This window comes from Anser cygnoides, chromosome 2, assembly GCF_040182565.1.
Source record: "Anser cygnoides isolate HZ-2024a breed goose chromosome 2, Taihu_goose_T2T_genome, whole genome shotgun sequence".
Lineage (NCBI taxonomy): Eukaryota > Metazoa > Chordata > Aves > Anseriformes > Anatidae > Anser > Anser cygnoides.
In genome coordinates, this window is record NC_089874.1 from 127,774,778 (window position 1) to 127,798,315 (window position 23,538).

A 23,538-nucleotide genomic window follows, 5' to 3' on the forward strand; every position below is an offset into this window, starting at 1 on the left:
ACTGTCTTCATGAAAATGTCTGGATGTTTGTGTTTTTTTTTTTTTAACTGCACTATGGAGTTGAAGATGTTACATAACATATCAAGATAGAGCGCACCCATTCTTTAGAGGAATACGGGCTCTGGTAAAGAAAGGGTACTCCATGAGGAAGTAATGGATGGAATAAAAGATTAATTATCTTATTTTTTTTTTTTTAATTGTACCAGGCATGTTTTCTCTCTTTTCTAAGCATGGAGTTCTGTAGATGTAATTGACAACCAAAGAGGATTGATTGATGTTGGCTGGCATGAATGTCTTCACATGAAAATTTACTGTTTTGGTTTTATTTCCATCCACTTGTGTAATATCTTGGATACACCTGTTTTTTTTATGTGGATTATTTATTTCAGTCTAAAAAAGTAGCTAATCATGTTCAGCAAATCACATATAACTAAACCACAGGTTGACAAGAATCTCTTAGAAAACCTTCATTTAGGATGTAGTGCTATCAAATGGTGTGAGATAACTGTCTAGACTGATGGCAGTATTCCCACTGGTGTCAAGACAGCTAAAATTTCACTTCCTATTCAGAAATGTGGGTTTTTAATTATTTGTAAGATGACTATGGATTTCTCCTATTTTGTAAGTAATTAGCCTATAGTTTAATTAACACAAATATTGCAGTCAGTCTCTCCTGTGGTTGGCAATTGCATAATTGAAAGGGGATCTTTTTCTGTGTTCTGAATATTCCACTTCTCAGTGTGAGGAGTCTTCCTGTTTGCCTGGAGTATGAAGCTTCATTTCAGTTGGTTGCAATGGGAATAACTGTGTAACTCCTGTTGGACAATATCTGTATTTGTTGTTTTGTCTGGAAAAAAGAAAATTGAGAGCAGATTTTGCTTTCTGATATTCCATGTAATTTCTCTGCAGTGATACTAATCATGATGTGACAGATTTATGCTTAGCGCGTCCCCCTGTAATGCATTTGGAGAATATGGTTCCAAATCATATAGCATTATATCTTATGTTAGCTTTTGAACAAGTGACTTCCAGTTGAAGTAACTAGTCCTTCTATTAGGCCACCTTAAATTCAAATCATGAAGTAAGAGAGCCCTTTCTACCAAGCACCAAGTAATAAGACAAGGGGAAATGGCCTTAAGTTGTGCCAGGGGAGGTTTAGGTTGGATATTAGGAGAAATTTCTTTAATGAAGGGGTTGTGTGGCACTGCAATAGGCTGCCCAGGGAAGAGATTGAGTCACCATTCCTGGAGGTCTTCAAGAAACGTGTTGATTTAGAACTGAGTAGCATGGTTTATTGGTGGACTTGTCAGTACTGAGTTAAAGGCTGGACTAGATGATCTTAGAGGTTTTTTACAACCTGAATGATTTTATGATTATGATTGTGCCATTTGTTCTGCTGTAGCTGTTAGAGAGGGAGTGATTGAGTGTCAAGCTTCTTTTGAAATGTATGGGGAAGAGAAGAGCATTCTGTAGATGCCATATTTGATAGGCCCTTCCAAGAGGATGTGATGGACGTATGTCTAAACAAGTGAGGGGGGGAAAATGAGGTGTAAGGCTTACAGGTGGCTCCTTCATAGGCTGTATGACCAAGCCACCATTCCTGTACGCACATGTCTGTCAGTCACGTAAAATGCTGGACTTGCCTGAGATTCTGTCCTTTTAGCATGTTTTACTAATCTGTGGGAAAATAAAACAGATCTAATAAAATAACTATCAAAAAGACAAATACAAGTAATTTAGGGTGTAGCGTATAAATTTGTTGCCAGTGACACGTGGGTGATAGATTAGGTGGACATACCACATGTTCAGTTAGCATTCTGTAATCTTTCCAGTCTTGTGGATACATAGCAGATTTAGCAAGACAGGAACTGTTCTCTTGATTTTTTCTCAATTTCTTGTCTCAAATATTTTTCAATCTGCAGTTTGATTTGAAATGTCTTAGATTATTTTTGGCAGAGACACGAAACTGATGGATGTCATACTGCCACAGACTTCCTACTGTCTCATGATAGTATATACTTAAAATAAAATAAAATAAAAATTAAATGCTTCAGATGGTTTTAGCCAAAGCCAAAATTCTCTGTAATTTTCAAAATATTATTTTGAACTCAAAGCTCAGAAGGCAGTAGATATGATATTCAGGGAATTAAAGCAACTATTGTGTGTTTGAGAGCAGTGGGATAAGTTGCTATCAATTGTGCTTGTAAAGATTTTCCTTTTTTTTTTTTTTTTTTTAGCAAGATTCTATCCAGTGGATTTACAACAGCATTGAAAGCGCACAGGAAGATCTTCAGAAAACAAATGCCAAGCCCTCTGGAGATGATGGAGGAGATGCCTTTGACTGCAAAGTGGAAGGTATGTGATGGCTTGTTTTGATTTTGTTGTTGCTCAGAATGTTGGTGTAAGTAGCAAGGAAGATATAGGCAGTGGTTTTGTTTTCAGAGATGAAATTGCAGGCAGACAGTAAGTTGTGCTTTATGTAAGGATTTGCCTTTTCATGTATTCTAAGGAGGTAAACTTAACATGCTGTTCCTTGAAAATTGTTACATTTCTCATTTCAAGAAAAAGCTTCTGTGAACACTTCAGGGAAAATCTTTTCAATTTTCATTCATAGGATGTGAAATCCTAGGAATTACCCGAATTATTTTCAACACCAGTAATCATTTAAGGCTAAATTAGATGAGTTAGTGACTACTGCATGAGAAATAACAAATCAGGTATCCTTCAGATTATTTTCAGGCAACTGACATTCAGATAAATCTGGATTCGTGTGCTTGTACAAAGATGATAATTAAAGAGGTGGTTAGCATGTGAACTGTATCTGTGTTCTCTGGGTAAATGGGTAGTGGTTTCATTTCTGATAATTTTCTTCTGGTTTATTTAGAATTTCTCAGTTTTTGTATTTTTGTTGTTACTGTATTTTACCTGTCTAGATTTTCAATGAAATTGAATTCGTCCCTTTCAGCAATGACTGTTTCTAAAGAAAGACTGTTGTGACTTTCTGTTCATGCTTCTTTAGCAATTTTGTATTTTAGCATTCATAAAGCCACTGGTGTTCTGATTTTAAATCACTCACCTGGTAGCTGGGTTACATGCTGTACATTTTCAAGTAGAATGGTCAGACCATATGTATTTCTAGAATGTTTGCCTATGCCTCCCCCCCCCCCTTTTTTTTTCAATTCAGTTTTCAGTGGCCAACCCTCCTCAACTGATTTGTATTACTTTCTTTATTCTAGAGGTGATTGACAAGTTTAATACTATGGCAATAATTGATGGGAAGAAAGATCATGTAAGCCTGACTGTTGACAATGTTCACCTGGAGTATGGAGTGGTTTACGAGTATGACAGCACAGCTGGAATAAAGTGCCATGTGTTAGAAAAAATGATTGAACCAAAGGGATTTTTTAGCTTGACTGCAAAGGTACTAAACAATTGTATGTGTTAATTCTTACTTGGCTGAATACCAATGTAGCAACATCTTTCTTCTGCTTATTCTTGGGATTATATGTATTTCATTTAATATCTTGTAATTGGTCACCTTTATCCCTCTGACATTTTGAAGGATGATTGTGTACTCAGGAAGCAAAGTAAATTACGGTGTAGTTATAAATTGAGCTTCTAAACTGAACAAACATTAGAGAAATTTAGTCTTCTATTCTCCCTACCTCTCTCCCTTTTCTCTTAATTATCAAATAAAGTTTCAAAGAAAGTCAAAGATTCAATGAAATGTCAAAATTTTGTGAAGGCAGGCTGTAGTTTCCAAATGTTATTTTATCTCATCAAAATTGCCTATGCAACTTTTTTTATCTTTTTTTTTTTTTCCAGTGGCAGTAATGGAAGTAGCTTCATATGTTATTTTTTGTTTATATATTTTTTTTGTGTGTGTGTGTATGTTTTAAAGTAAAATAAAGCTCTGTATGTATGGGAGGCAAACACTGGCAAAATCACACATGAAGAAAAAAGCAAGTGCAACTTTAGAGTTTGAGTTTTTTTCTTGGTGAATATTTCCAAATGGTAAAACCTGCAGTTGTCATGAAAGTGATCATAAAGGTTTTTTACATATAGCTGGTGTTGTCTGAGTCAGATTGACAAATAATACAGTAATACAGCTCCTTTTATTAAGTATTCTTTATCTTTTCATGCGCTTATGGATATTAAAAAATATACTTAATAAAAGTATGAAAAGCCATACTTTGGGGAAGTGTATTTATATCTGCAAATTTCTTATTCTGCTTTCTTTCCATCAGAAGTGTAAGCTAAAATACTGGTATTTTACTGAAATGACTGAAGCTACATATTTCCTTTCCCTAACTTCTCTTTGGAGCAGACTAGTTTGACAAACAAGGGAATAACTTCTTGCACCAACATGACAAGCTTTGCAAGAGCTGGTCAAGTTAATGCCAAAAGTCACTGTCTTTAAAGTTGTTAATTCTTGCTGTAATTACAATTTCATATAAAATATTAGAGGTATCAATTACTGACCGCTGAAGAAATATTTTTCCATTGTTGTATATGGAGTAGTAGTTAAGAAGAGAAGTACTCTCAGCATATAGATTGTGGCCATAAATAATGTTGTGTCATCACCCTTAGGGTTTAGGTTGGTTAATTATTTAAAGATTACATCTCTGTATTGTTTTTTAATTATGTGACTGTTAGAAAAGTATAGTGATAGTGACTACAAAGGGTCCAGTGGTAAAAAAAACAAAAACAAAAAACAGGCCCCTTTCCTCAAAGGCAATAATAAAAACTGTAGTGATGTTTTATCAACTATAGCTGTCTGCAAATGGTTTTCAGTATCCTAAACATAAACTTTTATGCACTTTCAATTAGGAATTTGCTTCTCTCCATATCCTTCTCTCTCATCTTGCTGTGTATTTTTTGTTGCTTTGCATTTTTAAACATATCTATTCTGCATCATATGTAGTAGGTGAATGAAGTAATCTTGGATTGCTTTCCCATACTATGCAAAGCTTTACTGTGTTACCATGAGAAGTAACCAAAGTTGTATTACAAAAGTTACTAGTTTTGAATCCATTTAATTTAATGGACAGATAAAAAAAAAAATATCTTGAATTGTTGAATTTGTATTATTAATTAAACCTGAAAGTTATAAGTGTAACCAACGTGACTGTGTTGTTTTAATGCCATACATAAACTTTGTAGCAAAGAGTTAAAGGCTTTCCTCTATTCATCCAGCTGGAGACCTGAGAAAAATTTCTCTCAGGGTCTTGTCGTGCATAGTTTGTGACTTCTTAAAAACTTCAGATTTTGCACTCCAAAATTTCTGCAGATTGTAATTTTTTTCCCTAAACCTTTCTAAATTAGTCAGGATTGTAAGTCATTTATTACAGCTGCAATGATGGATAGAAGAATAATGAACTGTAGCAGAAGTGAATTGTAGATGTAATTCTTATGATGGATTAATTCTGTGTGTATTGCTTGTTCATAGTTCTTTGCAAGCTGGTGTAATATTAGCACTATGGGATTACTTTTGTCAAATTGCTGTATAGACTGACTGGCTGAAGCAGTCAGTCTGGTATCAGCTGAAAAAGGTATCTCTTCATATTAGGTCATTAAAGAAATTTAAACTTCTGTGGTAGTGAAAGATTTTCCAGTTTTTAAGAGACATTGCTTTGAGATAGTTTAGGCACCTAAAAGAAGTTACCTGCCTAAGAAAAGTTGTGTATCTCTAAAGTGCAAGCCTTTTCTATTTAGGTGCATTGATCTGATTTTTGGGTGCTTTTGTTATAATATTACTTTGAGTGTGCTTTTCAAACACATCTTCAGAGTTGGACACAACCAATGATAGGGATGTACGATGTTACGTGTCGCAGTGAATTTCAGTTCCTGAAATAAATCTTTCACTCAAAAAAGAGCTATATACTACCCTCATCTGTTTAACACATTTTTTTTTCCAGTTTTCTAGCACCATCGTTTGCTAGTGCTATTTCTATAATGGCAGGACTTATAACAGAATCATATCATAGAATGGCGTGGGTTGGAAGGGACCTTAAAGACCATCTAGTTCCAACCCCCCTGCCATAGGCTGGGATGCCACCCACTAGATTGGGTTGCTCAAAGCCTCATCCAGCCTGGTCTTGAATACTTCCAGGGATCTTCAGTCTTTGCCGGCTGGTATAGCTTATTCTGTTCACTATTTCCTGTTTTATATATAAAGAATACACAAAAGGATAACACTGTTTTCTTGTATGCTTTTTCATTTTTTTTTTTCAGTCTTGCTTTTCATAATATGTGCTGTTGTAAATACAGCAAATAATGAATTCCAGGTGAGCCATGTTGGTTACATTAGTAGGACATTAGTAGTGAATCCATTATCCGAGTGAAGGTGCTTGTTATGGATGCAACTTATGCCAGGGATAAATTTAAAGAAACCATCTTCAGGTTTCTTCCCAGGTTTCATTAGTTTTTGTGAAGTAGCATTGCCTGTAATGTTAAAAGGCAACTGATTATCTGACTGTTCAGCTTTAATTATAGGAGATGATAAGTAAGGGATTATTTTAGTCATCTCATTTTGTAAAGTAACGATCTTGTTTTTGTTGTCTCAGATTCTGGAAGCACTGGCAAAAAGTGATGAGCATTTTGTGCAGAACTGCAACAGCCTCAGTTCCTTAAATGAAGTGATCCCCACTGAGCTTCAAAGTAAATTCAGTGTCATTTGCAGTGAGAAAATTGAGCATATTTACCGAAGAATCTCTAGTTATAAAAAGGTATGACCAGCATGTCTTAAGCTGTGTGATATTTGTCTTTTAAGGAAAAAATAGACAAAAACGGTATAGTTTGAATCATTCTTCAAAATGTTTATTGTGGTGGCAAAGTATGGCTGAAAGATTAGCTATAGTAAGGTGTGAATGCCCAAACTAAGAAATTGCATAAATAGTTTTTAAACTGTGCTTTCTATCATCCCTGATTTATACACTTGGTAAATCATATCCTTTCTCGTTTGCGGTGTTCAGTTGTAGATACAATCAACTACGTATTTCCTGCAAACGGTCTAGCATGCTTTAGACCAATACTGTGAATTTGCTGATGTTAACCAAAAATGAAGCAATAATATCAAAATTACTTTTTACTTCTTAATTCTATCTTAATTTTAAATACCAAATTGTTATCCTTTTATTCATCTCGTTTGCCCTTCAAATTGGTATGAGGTTTTCTAGCAAGCCTATTAAGAGCTCTGTGAATTGTTAGATTAACTTGTGTTAATAAAACTTTATAGCACAAAATAAGCAGAAAGTTTCTGACTTCCATACATCTGAGATCTAGATTAAGGAGATAGAAATGAACAAATAACCTGAAGTATATGGTCTCTAGCTACCCCCAGGGTATTTTCCTATAGTCGTTTAGCTAAGCAGGCCAAAAACTAAACAAGTAAGAGAGAGGTTTAGTGTAGAAGCTTCACACTGTCCTAAATGGTAAAGAGAAGACTTTTTTGTTTGTTTGTTCTCCAAAGGAAAAGGAGGGAAACCTGTAAGGATAATTCAGTAAGGCGTGAAAGCCAAAAAGCTGGTTTCCAGAGTACTTTTCAGGGTGGTCTCTGCTAAGAAATGGAATAAACTCAGGAGCTGGGTCACAGAAGAAGACATTAATAGGATTCTGATACTGCATTATTTAACATCCAGACTTTCAGTTGTTTGCCTGAACTGTAGACTTCCATGTTTTCAAAACTGATTCAAAATGAATGTATTGTTTTGAAAGCAAATTCGTTACTTGGAACATTGATAATAGCATATTTAAGGTTTGAGTAGCATGGAGTATTTTATACCTTTCCTGTAACAAAAAAAAAAAAAAAAAAGAAAAAGAGGGAGAGAATAATGTATAGTCCTTTTACAGGGGGCCAAGAGAGTAAATGAAATTTTATTGTGTTATTCTGGATATGAATTGAACAGCCACAGGGAAGTTTGCATTGTACTTGTGCTGTCTAGAAGCAGACATTGCTGATACAAACTGCACTTTTAAGCTCATTCGTTCAAAAATTAATAGTTTCACAGTTAGAGCTTCTAGTGACAATCAATAATGCAATGAATTGCAGGGATAGATACGCTGTTTTCTTGGCAAGGTAAAGGTAACCATGGTTACTGAAGACTTTCTGTACGCCTGAGCCTGGCTTGGCTCCTGGTTTCACTGTGCAAGTTTGATTTCTATAAATAGAAACCCCATAGATTTCTGCAGTTCCTACTACTATTATTATCAGAACATTTTGCTCATAATAAACTTGGAGTCCAGTGCCATGAATCCCAGATGTTTCTCAACACATGTATGAAAAAAAAAAAATTGGGCCTGACTTATGATCTGATTAAATCTTAGCCAGGCATTTGGTCTCTCTGGAGCAGGATGTGTGGGAGATTGAGATGTGAAATATGTACTGCTTGCAGGAACATTTTCATCGTTGAATGTCCTCAGTGCCCTTCTTAACTATTTGTGCATTCTTCAGCCTTTCAACAATTCCATAATTGGATTTCTTCTAACCTTCCAGATCGTGTTCTAATGTGAAGATTTGAATGTAATTTATCAATAAAGTGTTCATCAGACTGAAGTAATATGACACCAAAATAAACAGAAATTTAAATCCCAGCAGAAAAGTAATGTTATTACTCGGGACATACCTTTTGTTCAGCTGAAGTGTTAGCCAAAGCCTGACTAATTGAACTGGTACTGCTATTTAGTAGAGAAGGACCCTCTACAAGTTAACTTTGAAAAAAATCTTTGCATGCTCCGTAACTGAGGTAACATCAAAGATCTATGCAATACTGACTTTTTTTTTTATCCTTGCCCTGTCACTGGGCACCACTGAAAAGTGCCTGGCTCTGTGCCCTCCTTTGGAGTAAATTGATGAGATCCCCCCGATCCTTCTCTAGGCTGAGCAGTCCCAGCTCTCTCAGCCTTTGCTCACAGCAGATTCTGCAGTTTCTTCATTATCTTTGTGGCCCTTTGCTGGACTCTCTCCATTATGTCCAGGTCTTTCTTGTACTGGGAAGCCCAGAACTGGACACAGTACTTCTCAGTGCTCACCAGTGCTGAGCAAGGGGGAAGGGCCACGTCCCTGAACCTGCTGGCAGTGCTCCTAGTGCAGCCCAGGATACCATTGGGGTACTTCATCCTTTCTGTATATGAAATTCATAATTTATAGCTTACAATTGCTGTAAGACATATTGTAAGACAATATCTGTTTCTATTACAGTTTTGAGCTAGAAGTTTAGAAATTCTTGCAAGACATTCACTTGAATATGCCTGTGGCAGCAGATGTTTATAAGTGTTATGTGAAGTACAGCACTGGATCATAGAGCAGTTCTAGACTTCCTCCCCAGGAACACTGTTAATATTTTATTATGTTCTGAGGAAAATAAATTCTATCTCCTTGTTACAAGGCTATTTACATTCATAAAAGGTACCATTTACTTAAATAAAATAAAGGAATCAACCCCCCAGAAATATAAAATGAAAAATATTTTATCTTTCATATGTAAAGATGGAAATTATGATTTGGTCTAGCCAGGATGACTGAAGTATTTTAAACATTTGTTTTCTAGTTACATACTCAAGTTTTGACAGTTAAGTGCTGACATATCAAAAGCTGCTAATCAAAATTTTGTTTTCTTTCGCACGTCTAGTTTTCGAGAGTATTAAAAAACAGAGCTTGGCCCACCTTCAAGCAAGCTAAGTCAAAGATTTCACCACTTCACAGCAGTGATTTCTGTCCGACCAATTGCCATATCAATGTGATGGAAGTGTCTTACCCTAAAACCTCAACTTCTGTTGGGAGTGCCTTTGGTGTACAGTTAGACAGCAGAAAACATTCTTCTCATGAAAAAGAAAATAAAAACACTGATCAAGGTAAGCCAGTTGAGAATAAAGGAACTAATTCTAGTCTATTCTTCTGATACAGAATGTTAAAATCTAAGTAGTTTAGGTTGATGTTCCAAATATTAAAATTAAGGACAAGCCTTTATGAAATCCTCCTGTTTTCAAGACTTAGATTTGTTTTGAAACATAATAAGGGCTAGTCATAATTTCACACCAATTTTTTCCTTAAATAGCTTGACTTTCCGCAAAATAAAATGCAAAATTAAGTAATTACATGAAGTTTCAAGCAGGAATATTTCAAATTTTATTACATATTTTACAAACTTCAAAATTTATGTTAAAAAAGGTATCAATGTAACTTCTTTGTATTATTCCCAGGTAAACTGAATCCCATGGTTTATGTTCAGCACACCATTACTACTATGGCTGCCCCTTCAGGACAGTCTCTTGGCCAGCAAGAGGGCCATGGTCTGAGGTACCTCTTAAAAGAAGAAGATTTAGAAACACAAGATGTCTATCAGAAATTGCTGTTCAAATTACAGACTGCACTGAAAGAGGTGGAAACATGTGTCTGTCAGATAGATGAGTAAGTGAATATTACTGTCTGGACTTGCCTTTAATTTTTCCACTGAAGATACAGATAAATCTGGGTATCCCTTTTTTGTAGTATGGGATTAATATCGACTACAGACAGAATTGTGATATAGCAAAATATTTAAGCATAGTTAATTTTATATTTTTTTCTTCGCTTTTTTCCAGTGTACCTGATTTTTTTTCCACATTAGTTTATAGCTTTTCTATAGAATGGACTAATAATTTTGAGGTGAGAGAAATATGAGGCCCACATGTCATCTAAAATTTCACTAGGAGTGGAAACAAAGGCCAGAGGTACAAAAATGGCTCCTACATAACTCATCAGATATTGTTAAATAGTCCTGAAGATGAATTTATAGGCAAAGTATTTTTCATCCTCAGGAAGATTATTAATTTAATAGACATTTTTCAAAAACAAATTAGCCTTAATGAAGGACTCTAGGTCTAGAGAAAGCCACTCTTGAGTGGTTAGGACACTTGTCTTGAATGTGGGATACCCAGAGTCACATCACAGTTTGTTCTAATTCAGGACAAGGGTTTTAAACTTACTTTTCCAGATTTGAGATAAGTGAGTTGACTGCTTGGGATGAGGATGAAGGAGGATAATAGGTGTTTCAGTTTTGAAAGATCCCTTATGTAAATGTCAGAAATTATTTCTTTTGAAAATATAAATTACATACATTTTAGAGTTTAAAAGCTCATCTTTCATGACCTTTCATGAGTTTAGACAAGTGGTATGTCATTGCTTCTCCTGTTGTTTTTGAGGACTTTAAAACAATTTGTCCTTTCATAGTTATTTTTAAGTAGTTTTCTTTTTTTTTGTATTACTGTAGTAGTAATGTAATAGTTGCACAGTAATAAGTAAATGTAATGTATTGCTGTACTTTAATAGGAATGAAAGTAAGTATAGCCTGATTATTATTATTTCTTTTTAAGGAAAGAGTTGCTTTCTGTGCCTTTAAGTAGTTCTGCTAACTATCATGATGAAATCAGTTAATTAAATTTAATGTGATTTCAGTGTTTGGGCGTAGTGAAAAAAATGACTGTCTACAAAACCTGTATTGTCACTGCTCCTCAGGGAAGTCAGTAGATATATATACGGAAGTTCAGTCAATATTTCAGGAAGCTCCAGCTACCAGTCTGTCACGCCTTTCCTTTCCACTCCCTTGAGCTAGTGATGTAAAAGCACATGAATTTATTAGCATTTCCTTTGTACTCATGTATATCTACTGACACATATGCATATTGTGTATACATGAATATCATATATCTATATATATTCATTCTGTAAGTCACACAGTTGTGAAAGTAAACACAAGGTTTCACATTTTCTTCTTTCATAAAGTTCCAATACAATGACCTTACAGTGAATAGAGCGTGAATAAGGCACACAAAGTTATTTAGCAAATGTTACTTTTTACTATTTGTAAGATTAGCCTTCTCACGCTTTATTCCTCACAGACTTTGAGTGGACTACTAGTGTATAATTGTTGTGGAGGAAAGCAGTTCCATACAGGCAATGGGATAGCCAAGGGACCTACTTAAAAGTGCTGAACAGGAAAGGAGGAAGCCAGGACTATCTGGGTGTGAGCAGTTAAGCAGTACATAGCGTATTATATCAGAATACACAGTTAGAGCTACTAATTAACTTCTGAGAGAACCATTAGGATTACTAAGAACAAAAGATAGAGTAATAAGGTAGAATAATGGAATAGCTGTGGTTTAGTTAGAAATATTCATACTTCAACAGCTAAGAGCGTATGCTTAAACACACTCATCTGTGAACTTTACAAAGACTGTAGAACATCTATTTTCTCTTGCAACACGGACAACAATGAAATTCATGTCTTTATTTCCTGAATTGCCTATTATAAGCGATACTCATTCCTGTAGTTTTCTCAGAAAAGGAAATAAGAACACAGTAGTGCAATTCTAAATTTAAATGATACAACTTGGGCTACTGAATGAGTATTTTATACCTTTCATAATAGTAGCATTGAGAAACTATTGCTGCTTCATGTTACTAGATGTCTCTGCTCTGTGCTGAGGTCAGCAACGGGCTGTTTCTCTACCCCCAAAATCTAGGTGTTTATTAGTATTATCTGTCCAACCTCTCCTATCTGTTAGTGAATGAAAGAGAACTGAAAAAGAAGTGTTTCACCTGAAGAGCAGGTCTGTAACAGCTTATAAATTATGGGAAAAGGATATGAAAGAGAAGATTGCACACTGCTAGCATTATCTTCATAACAACATCCACCATGGCTCCTCGAATAAGTACTGATGGAGAGAGAAAGAGAGGTACAGACAAAAAGACATTTGTTCCCTTCCCACAGCCTCTCAAAGCTCTACTGACTCTTCATTCAAGTAGTTTAATAATATCACAGTATTTCTTTAGTACTGTTGCCAGATGCCCACCATTAACAGGAGGTGTTATGCAGGAATCAGTGCTTCTTCCGGTTGCTTTCTTATATGGAGACTTTGTTGTGTTGTTGGTTCACATGGACCCAGCATGCTCCCACGATCCCAGGTGTTTTTTGAAAGATGTCCATTGGGAATATACAAGATGCTTGAACATTTTCCAATGTTTCCTCATTTTCCACTCAGGAAAGGTTGCATAGTTTTTTGTTACTGCATGTGGATATCTATTTTTAATGCATAGACAGTTCATAATGGGTTTTAGTTTCTGACATACTTTTAGAATTGTGTTGATTCGAGTTTCATATAAGATTACTTCCACATATGAGGATTTTTTGGTGAAGTTTTAAATTTCTCCATTAAATGGAGAAATTTTCTTCATAGTTAAAGGGACTTCCTGGTTATTAGTTACTGCTCATACACACGCTTCTCCTCTAAGATGTATCTAAGATAATTTATTGGGGGGTAGACCATCTCCAAAGAAAGTACAAAGTTCATATTCTATATTTAAAAAGAAGAAACACTTTAGAAAATAAAAGTCTGTTTAAGCGTGATTAATGTGCGTGATTTTTTTGAGACCAGGTTTGGATTTGTGTGTTTTAGGATCCCTGAACTGGGTTTCTAAAAGCACTTCATTGACCTCAAGAACTACCAGCACCAGAACTCTGTTATCCAAAGTTCCAGCTTTCGTTCATGGTAGTTCAGCAAAAAAATTTTCCTTAGAAAAAGAGCTTGCCTGCTGGGAGACAGTGAAAAGCTCCCTTAGGAAAAGCTCCAGCTACTTTCATCAGTCTTTTACCGAGATCTTGGCAGCAGTGACTAAACAGTCACATAAAAGAACAGGATATAATAGTCTGTCTGTGTCTTGACAAATAATTACTCAGGGGAAGATATTTTCACGAGCTGAAATTGCAATTCATTATGCTTGTTGTTTGTTTCTTACTCTCAATTACTTTCTTGCAACAACAAAATCCACAAGAAGTTACTAGAATGTATCTGCCCAAAGACCATTTCTGTTTTCCTAGAACTGGATGATAAGGGGAACACAAGAAAAAAGAGAAGCATATATTAATCGTTGTTTTTACCTCACCTCGTCTTCTAATAGACAGTGCTATATGGTCTTCTTGGAATTGACCTTTTATTTTAAGGGCATGGTTAGAATGATCTGCCATGAATTTATTTACTCCCTTTTTGAACTCTTGTTGTATTTTGGTATTCAGAAAATTCTGTATTAATCAGTTTTACAAGTATGAAGAACTGACCCAAAATAGGTCTCTAGTGTGGATGGGTGGATTTAAAATCCTGTAGAATTATGGGTTTTGTGTAGATAATCTATCTACATTTTAGTTACAGTTCAGATCAGTACCTTTCCTATATGTATTACAGAGTGATAGAACGGCTTGGGTTGGAAGGGACTTCAAAGATCATCTAGTTCCAACACCCCTGCTGTAGGCAGGGATGCCACCCACTAGATCAGGGTGCCCAGGGCCCCATCCAACCTGGCCTTGAACACCTCCAGGAACGGGGCATACACAGTTTCTCTGGGCAACCTGTGCCAGTGCCTCCCCACCCTCTGAGTGAAGAATTTCCTCCTAAGAAAGGAGATAATTTATCCTATGTAGGATAAATTGTCTCTGGTTAGCTTTTAGTAGAAGCAAGCTATACAAAAATGATCACAGAATTTGCTAGAAAGCTTTGTTTCCCATCCTTGTTTCCTTCAAGTTAATGTCAAACCCTATGTTAACATCTATCACGTCATGATTTCAGTGAGGCAGAGCTTGATATGCTGTTTGAGCTATGTGTTCATTGCTACACATTAAACAAACAGCGTTATGGGGATAGTCTACCCTATTGCATTTCCAAGGTGTATGAGTTCTTAATTTCTTGCCCTGACTCTGTGAGTCAGAAAACTGTGTGTACTCAAAAATGTTGTAGTTGAACACAGTAGAAAATGTCCATGTTTTGTATGCAAAAAGTCACTGCTCTGAGTCCAGAAACTGAAGCTTTCAAGAACAGCTTAGAATCATGTTGTTTTCTGGTAGATTATCTTTGTGAAAATAGTGGAGAAAACAATAGCTTGTTACTAGTGTAACTGTAGCTGAACAAAGTTAAGTAAATTGTCATTTTGTTAAGATTAGAATGGGTGAGTTCCCCACCTTTCATAATGGATTGTGAGAAATGAGTAGAGGAAGGAATTCTGAATGCTACCTTTTAATAAAAATAAAAGCAGCACTTTTATTCACAAAAATATGCATCTCCTGTAGTTTCCCTTCAGAAGTAAAAATGTGTAACAAGATTGTCTATGCATTTGGTCTGAATTTGCCAGTGTTGATCATTCTGACAGCTCCTAAGTTAAAACCCTGCTACTGTGTTCAAGTACTTAACAGAAAAAAAAATCATAAATCCATGTCTTCTGATTTCAGAAAAAAAAAAAAGACAATTTAGAAAGTAGTTTTAGCAGGAAAAATGTTGCCATACAAATACTGGTTTGAAAATGTTATTCTAACAGAGTGTTGGAGTGATAGAAATTAAAGCAGAATTGTCTGTATTAGCTGTTCTGAACTTGAAAGTAAATTAGAGCATCTCATTATCAGTATGAATTAGTCATTCAAGAATATGAACCTTTTGCTTCCAATGTCTGTGCATATTCCAAATGTAGCAGTTTGTAATGTTCTCTGTTCTTGACTGGATGTCATTTTTGTGCTCTTCACATAAGCTTGTAGATTAATCATCAGTTTTACTAGTGATAGCAGCTTAGACACTTTGAACGTGAGGAAATATACAGGTATGTTAGTAATGATTCTTAAAATGCCGTAGTAAAATAGCTTGTGATATAGGCTGTCATATCTGCTACAGTATTAATTAAGAAAATACATGTTTTTCACAGAGATATTTTCTTTGGTTTGTTTTCAATGTTTATGCTGACAAGTACATGGTTCATGCTTAAAAATAGTTCCTTTAATATAAAATGTGACTCCAAGTATTCAAGAATAGGCTGTATTTCTTCCCCAAGTAGAATCTTGCCTTCATATAGAATTGAATATTTAGTAATGCTGATGGGTTTTGTTGATTAAACCGTGATTGAATAAACTGTTACCATTTTCAGTAGCAGAATGTTCCACTTTCTTTCCTCGTTTCAAGATTTTTAAATCTTTCCTCATATTAAGATACTCCCTTCACATACCTTATAATAATATTTGAAGGATGTTGATGAGAAATAGCCTGTTGGTATCTCACTTTTGAAAAATATTACAATATCTTGATTTTTTTTTTGTGTGTGTGTGTCTCACAGCCTTCTTTCTTCAATAACATATTCTCCCAAATCAGAACGTAAAACGCCTGAGCCTTTAATACCAGCAGACAGTGATAATGAAAAGGGAGAAAGGAATGGGAAGAAAGTCTGTTTCAGTGTGACAGGTGATGAACAAGAAGATTCTGGTCATGATACCATCAGCAACAGGGATTCTTACAGGTAACTTTACTAATACTATTTTTGTTCATCTGTCAACCAAGTCAAGACTGTGGGTTTGTATACTGTCAAGTGACTATGAAGAATTTCAAAATATAATGATTCTGACATTTCTAACAGAGGAATAACTGTCATCAAGATATGTTACAAGGTGTGTAAAATAAACTCTTTTTTGATCACAGTTTAGTTATTAGATCTCAGTATCCTTTACCTTAATAGGATATCGCAGCCAGTGCTGTAAGGCTTTTCTTTAGATTACTCTTTTTATAACATACAGAAATGGTTTATGTTATGATGCTCCCCAACAATAAACCAAATATCTGCCATGGAAAGCTAGATGCCACAGCCACCACTCTTGCTGATCTTAAGGAAAAAAAATTAATCTAATTCTCAACATAGATTCATTATCTTCTTCTACTCAATATCGTAGCATCATCCCACATCTAGAATTCATAATACATCACCTTTACTGTGAATTAAAATACAAAGAATTTTGAAAAGGGAGGAGTAATTATAGCAAGCATAGGTCTTTATAAACACAACCTTCTGATGCTTAGAGAGCATTGGTTAATTACACTTGATATAAAATCTAAATTAAAATTTTAGCTGCAAGTAAAATAAGGCTTTATTATGTGTTCATTATCATGGTTCAGTATTATGCTTGGGAAGTGAAATCTCACTAGGGTCAGTTTTTCTACAGAATGCTGTGTTGCTGAGATCTCTGTGTTGCTCTTTCATAAGCTAATATTTGATTACTGCAGAGTGGTTGATAGGAACTTTTTGTCAGAGTAGAAATAGAAATATAGATATAAATTCGAGCAGAAATAAATGTAGAGGTAATTTGCACAGCTCAAGTCCATCTCATTCTAAGGATGGGGAAATCACGAGCAAAGTGCAGTTGCATCTGAAGTATTCTTAGGGGTTTCTGCATGTTCGGGATGTGTCAAACTCTAGTCTCCTGCACTTGCTTGAGTGGGCAATACCACAGTTGGCACTGAGTATACATGTAGAGAAAGAAAGTGTGAGTTAGGAAATGATAGCTAACTGTTTAGAATATTTTCTTTATCCTGATAGTAGTCATTTGTAGTCTACTCTGGCTATTTAGGAATGATAAAATCTAGGATTTTGTATGGAGAATAATCACAAAATCTGTGAGTTTAGAACATTTGGTAGAATGAGATTGGATTTGTTTGTTTGTTTAGGAACTACATCAGACAATACTTAAAATTTAAGAGATCACATTATGCCATTGTAACATTATAAGAACTTGTACGCTAATTTCAACTGTTAGAATGCCCTAATTCTGTGTTGTAGAGCCTCATTCTAAAACCTTGCAGTACAACACAGTAAAGATGCAAAATGATATAGCTAAGTAGTTACATCTGATCTGTTTCTAATTTTCATGTGTTTTATTTTCTCATGCTTGGAACAATCCAGTTTTAAATAACCTTCATCTTCCCTTTGGAGACTTTAATATGTGAGTAGAGTTAGTTAGAAAACATTCTTAATATCCAGCCAGAAATTCTTAATACTCCTTGGGACTGTTCACCCTCTGTTAGGAACATGCTGTTACTGATGTCTTTTCACCTATTTATTGGATCTGATTGTAATAATGTAACATTGCTTCACTTAAACATTTTCTCCACTCACTTACCTGGCTGGCTACAAGGCCAAAATGTAAGTCAGTATGCCAAAACTAGTAAAAGATAACTTCTATTAAAAAAAAAAAAAAAGAAAAAAAAAAAGGTAGGGAACTTGTGGATGCATGAATAACTGCAGCAATATATATATATGTATATCTTGGTGTATGGTACACCACATTCATAAAACCAGAAACAGATTATTACATATAAACATGCTTTAGGTACATTTATACATAACCTTGTGTTCACTAGGGTTTTTAAGACTCCCTCTGCTGGATAATTACCCTAGCATTTCCTGCAGTGAAACTAAATGGTCTTCATGTATTGAATATATCGTTCACTGTTGAAGAATTTGAATTGAAATGAGGGCCTCAGGGCCTCGTTCAACCTGGTCTTGAACACCTCCATGGGTGGGGCATCCACAACCGCTCTGGGCATTTTTGAGAGGATGAGGTGAATGAATGCAATATCTACAGCAGAGAAAATAGCAGAAAAAAAAAGAGTTTTAATCCCCGTATATCCTTACTAGAGCAATATGGGTGAAATTTTGTATGCCTAAAAATTTGCACTGAAGTCACAGATGTAAATGTCTATACATCTTTCATAGAAGGAACAGTTGTAAAAGATGGGATTATAGACTATATTTTGGCTGGCAGGGAAAAGTAGTTTGTAACTTGAGTTTAATGGATTTGAAATTGATTAAATCTGTTCTAAATCTGTTATGGATTGTAGTTTGCAAGTCATAAACCAGAGTACTTCATCATGTTGTATTAGTTATGGACTAGGAGTACAGTATTTAAATGTGGAGTTACTAAGCAGTTGGAGGCCACAGTTTTAAAAACTGTCACTCATGAAAGAAAATTTGGTCGTTTGAATTGAAAGTGTATATTTTCAGTCTTAAAGTACTTGTTCACATGCAAGGTGAAGGAAGACAACTGAATCATCTGTTCTGGAAACCTTGCCCTCTGAGTCCTACCAGGATTGCAAATTATATGATAGCCTAAGTATAGGGATCTTTATTGTTGATAAACAATTGTAAAGACCATCTCATCATTAAAGCAGAAATGAGAAAAGCGAGAGAATGTCCATAACTTTGACATAAAGCCTGTGTAAAAGGACATGACTTTTGTTTTGTTTTGTTTTCCAAGTGATTGCAACAGCAACAGGAACTCCATTGCTTCCTTCACCAGCATTTGTAGCAGTCAATGCAGTTCTTACTTTCACAGTGATGAAATGGATTCAGGTATGTCTAGAAAAGTCAGCTATGAACCTGTCATCACTTCCTTTTACTCAGTTTTATTCTTTTTCATTTGCCTGGCAGTTTTGTTGCTGCTTTTGTTTTAAAATTGCTTCCTCCTTGGTAATAGAAGTGTATCATTTTGTTTCTGCCTAGCTAGTGCTGCACTTAAGAGTCCTTCTGTGAAAGACAGCCAACATTCCAGCATCTCTGTAAATAGACTGAATTAGTTAGAGCTCTTAGAGTGGCTGCTTTTAACCACTTTCATGCCCTGACCTTGACAGCACATTATGTTGCACAGAGTAAGGAGCATTTTAGGTGAGTCCAGAATGCTCTCCCAGCCTGCATCAGTGCCCAGAATGCAGGATATGGCTGTGTATGTTTGTAGGAAGGAATGTGAGACCACATAGAAGCACATTCTTGTTTATGCCATGACAAATTGAATTTAAATAAATGCAGCTGCTAATAGGACTGAGATGGGATTTAACTGCATGGAGTACAAGGTCATATACTCAGGGACTAATAATAAAAATATTTGCTCCAAGCTGGGAGTTTATCATTTGGGAATGATTTAGGAACAGAAAGAACAGGGCATATTAGTTGAATTTGAGCCACCACTGAGACTTGGCCATAAAGAAGGCAAATTTTATTGCTGGTCACATCAATTTTCAATTGGGATAGGAAAGTATTGATGATGTTACCCAAGGTATCTGAGATACCTTTTGAATAATGTAACTCTAGTCAGCTACTTTCAAGAAATGGAAAGAGTGGAGCAGACAGAGGAAAAGGATGAAGGACATAAACAACTGTTAATAAAAGAGGAAACATAGGGTCTTTAACTTAGGATATGAATGAGTTAATATGCCCTAATGCAGCAACAAGCTGAGGTACTGGGGTGCCTAAAAGAATATCTCTGCTAGCCAAGTCCGGATACAGTGTTCACATTGATTAATTTTGCCACTCAGTGAAACTCCCACTCTCCCGATGACAGAATTTTCTCCTAGTTCCAAAACTAGCCTGGCTAACTCCAGATCAGGGCTCTTTGGCACTGTGCTCCATCTGTTACAATTAAAATCCTGTGTAGGGTTATAACTGCTGTCTGTAAGGACATCTAAAGGAGATAAAAAAAAAGAAAAAGCAAGGAGACAAAAGTGCTATTTAAGTGTTTCAGTGACATAAGAAAAATGAGTCTAGGTTGACCATGAATAAATTTGGGTTATAAATTATCAAGTGGCTACTTGTTATTTGTCACTGCAACAGCAAGGAGGAAAACCAGTTTTAAGCTCAATTTTTCACAGTTTTTGAAAAAGTTCAACTTGCATCACCTGTTGTCTGAGGGTGCAAGTGACTGAGGGCAGTGACCTAGGAGAGTCCCTCTCCTTTGTATTGTCTTGGGAAATACTTTTCTCTGTACCACTAAAATTTTTGTATCAAATACAAGATTTGGATACTGTACTGTTGTTTTAATACCAAAATGTCAGAATGATTTCAATAGTAAGAGCATTAAGATTGTGAAGTGTCAGTACAATCCCTATAAAAATTTCATGGTGAATGCATTTCAGTGACTTTGTGGTCTCATGTATTATTACAGTTTCACACTCCTTAGCTGTTTAGTCTGGTAGTTAGGGTGCTGTCCAGCACAGAAGAATCCTGTGTTCTGGTCGTAGAATTGCTGAGGATGGAAGCGACCTCTTGAGATCATCAAATCTAATCCCCTCCTCAAGCAATAATGTAGAACATGTTCCCCAGATTCATGTCCAGTTGGGTTTTGAATAAGAGCTCTAAGAGCTACTTCTATATTATCCAGTGACTGCTTAATGCAAAATACATAGGGAGAACAGTTGTATGCTGTAGGATTCTGAATAACACACTGTAGACTTGTGTTTCTGTGCCTAGAACCATGATGGGTATAATCCTAAGTAAAAGTTTGTGTGCAAAGCAGATTATCCAAGATATAAAGATTTTGGAAAATGTGCTGAGACTTCTAAACAATTTTTAATTTTAAAATATTTTTCAGGTGATGAGCTTCCCATAAGTGTTCGAATCTCTCATGATAAACAAGACAAGCTCCATAGCTGTTTGGAGCATCTTTTTGGTCAAGTATGAGATGATTTTTATTGGCTTTAATACTAATGTCCATGTTTGAGCTAAGATGTCTTTAGCAAATACTTTTTTTTTTTTTTTTTTTTACTTTTGCTTTCCACTGTTTATTGGGATGGTATGTATTTACTCCTTCTATTTCTGTTTTTTGTAAATAGTTCAAAATTTCAAGTTAAACAGGCCCTTAGATTTATTAACATTATCTAGCCTTGAGCTTTAACTATAGCTATTAGATAAGAAAGCGTCCAAAGCGGCTTTTTTCTAGTTCACGTTTCTTAAAGAAAGAATTGCAAAATTTTGCTATAGAAAATATTTTTCTCACAGAACTTTAATCCCAACAGGTCGATTCAATTGTCAATCTTCTGAAAGGACCAGCTGTGGTGAGGGCCTTTGAACAGACAAAGTACTTTACACCAGGCCGAGGCCTACAAGGTAAAATTAATTCTATTATCAGAATCAAAAGGAAGCTTTAAAGGTATACGGGTATGGCTGTGTGTTCCTTGAGCTGGGTGTTAAAAAACTGATTTTGCTTATTCATGCCATATTCTACAATAATCAATTTTTAAATTTTTTGTCAAGTAGGTTGTATTCTTAGTGGAAAACTTGCACAACATATAAAAGAATTTCAGGTTTCTTGGAAAGTCAGCTTTAAACTGTAGGCTCTGAACTGACTATGGAATTGCTGAGGTTTTTGAAGTAAGAAGCAGGATTATTTTTTTTGCAGGTGTTTTATTACATTTTTGTCTCAACTTATCAAGCAATTTCCAATCTATTTTAATATGAATGCCAGTGTTTTAGTATTTTTTTTGTAGATATTTTATTTGTGAAGCTGATTTATAAATAATTTGAAAATGTAAATTTATAGTCACAGTCATATTTATATCAAATATGTACTTAACTTAAGTGTTACTGATTATTTAAGGAAATTTTGCATGTAATTCAGATACTCAGCTAACACTTACATAGTTGCTAAGTCTAAGTGTATAAATAAACAAATGGTGATAGCCATAAGATTGTCATGAAAAATGCAAGGGACTTCTAGTGAACTGAGCTTAAAAAAAAAAAAAGGAGACAACAGGAGACAGACTGTTGTATAAGTATGCATAATTGTGTAGTAGGTTTTATTACAATTTTATTGAGCCTGCATATATATCTTTTGGCAAAGAAAACTAATTGTAGATGGCCAGAGGGCGGATCTTTGACTTTTATAGATCACCAAAATCCTGCTGAAGTCAACAGAACATAATTACTGTACACAAATTACCTGGTTTTATGAAGCCTCAAGCCTCAGCGAGTTTGTGTGGAAGTCAGCATAATCTCTTCCTCTTCCTCTTTCCTCTTCTTCTCCCTCTTCTTTACTTTTTTTCATTTCCAATTTTGGGACCAATGAGAATGAACCTAGAACATTTGTGCTTGCTTACTTAAGTTTCTCATTTTTTCAGGTTAAGTACATGACAAACTTACAGAACAAAATGTTAACCTTTCAGCGATTTAATAAATAATCAGTTAGACACGAGATATGGACAAGCTGAATGTTTTACTCTTGGTCTTCGCTATCTTCAGGAGCAGTACGAGGAACATTGCGAGATTTGAGAGACTAGGTTAAGGAATAGTTAAATTTGTCTTAAGGAAAGCTTAATTTTCTGATTGGATTAATTTTGCTGACATTTGCCTCTAAAAGTTCTATGCTCTCTCTTACTCCATGGAGACAGGCACCTTCTACCTTACGTACTTCATTCAGAAAGAATCATGTTTGGGAGCACTGCTCTCTCTCTCCTTTGATAAAGTAGGGAGCTTAGACAATTGTTAGACTTGTCACCCTAACTTTAACTAGAGTTAAAAAAGATGAAACCTATATGAGGTGTGAAAACATTTAGAAAGAAAGAGTCTTCCTGTGACTTTCTCAGGAGGTTTAAACAGAAAAAAAATATTATTTTTATCTTTGCATAGAGTTTCAGCAGGAAATGGAACCGAAGCTTAGCTGTCCAAAGAGGCTACGACTCCACATCAAACAAGACCCTTGGAACCTTCCCAGCAGTGTCCGCAGTCTTGCCCAGAATATCAGAAAATTTGTTGAAGGTTAGTAGGTACAACATGGCTGTAAACAAACAGTTTATGATAGAAAACCTGGGAAGAGGAAGGGGAAAGATATAACTGCTTCATGTTGCTGCTAGGCAAGGTTTGCAGAACACCATTCTGTCAATGGAAAATGCCTGAATTTGAGGACTTATTTGTGTTCGTAGTAACAAGGTTAGTGG

General features: G+C 35.4%; 1 protein-coding gene across 3 annotated transcripts in view; it reads left to right on the top strand.

Moving 5' to 3' along the window:
• Positions 1 to 23,538, top strand: part of PREX2 (phosphatidylinositol-3,4,5-trisphosphate dependent Rac exchange factor 2) — a 176,295-nt gene that overhangs the window by 91,273 nt on the left and 61,484 nt on the right. For all 3 annotated transcript variants that reach the window (XR_007168405.2, XM_048077004.2, XM_048077003.2), the window contains 10 exons: positions 2,238 to 2,355; positions 3,237 to 3,421; positions 6,567 to 6,728; positions 9,630 to 9,852; positions 10,201 to 10,408; positions 16,124 to 16,303; positions 19,092 to 19,186; positions 21,198 to 21,280; positions 21,622 to 21,712; positions 23,231 to 23,359. Coding sequence is in view for 2 of the 3 variants with exons in the window: in XM_048077004.2 (XP_047932961.1) it covers positions 2,238 to 2,355; positions 3,237 to 3,421; positions 6,567 to 6,728; positions 9,630 to 9,852; positions 10,201 to 10,408; positions 16,124 to 16,303; positions 19,092 to 19,186; positions 21,198 to 21,280; positions 21,622 to 21,712; positions 23,231 to 23,359 (1,474 nt within the window). In the remaining variant the exon portion in view is untranslated. The remainder of the gene's footprint in view (positions 1 to 2,237; positions 2,356 to 3,236; positions 3,422 to 6,566; positions 6,729 to 9,629; positions 9,853 to 10,200; positions 10,409 to 16,123; positions 16,304 to 19,091; positions 19,187 to 21,197; positions 21,281 to 21,621; positions 21,713 to 23,230; positions 23,360 to 23,538) is intronic.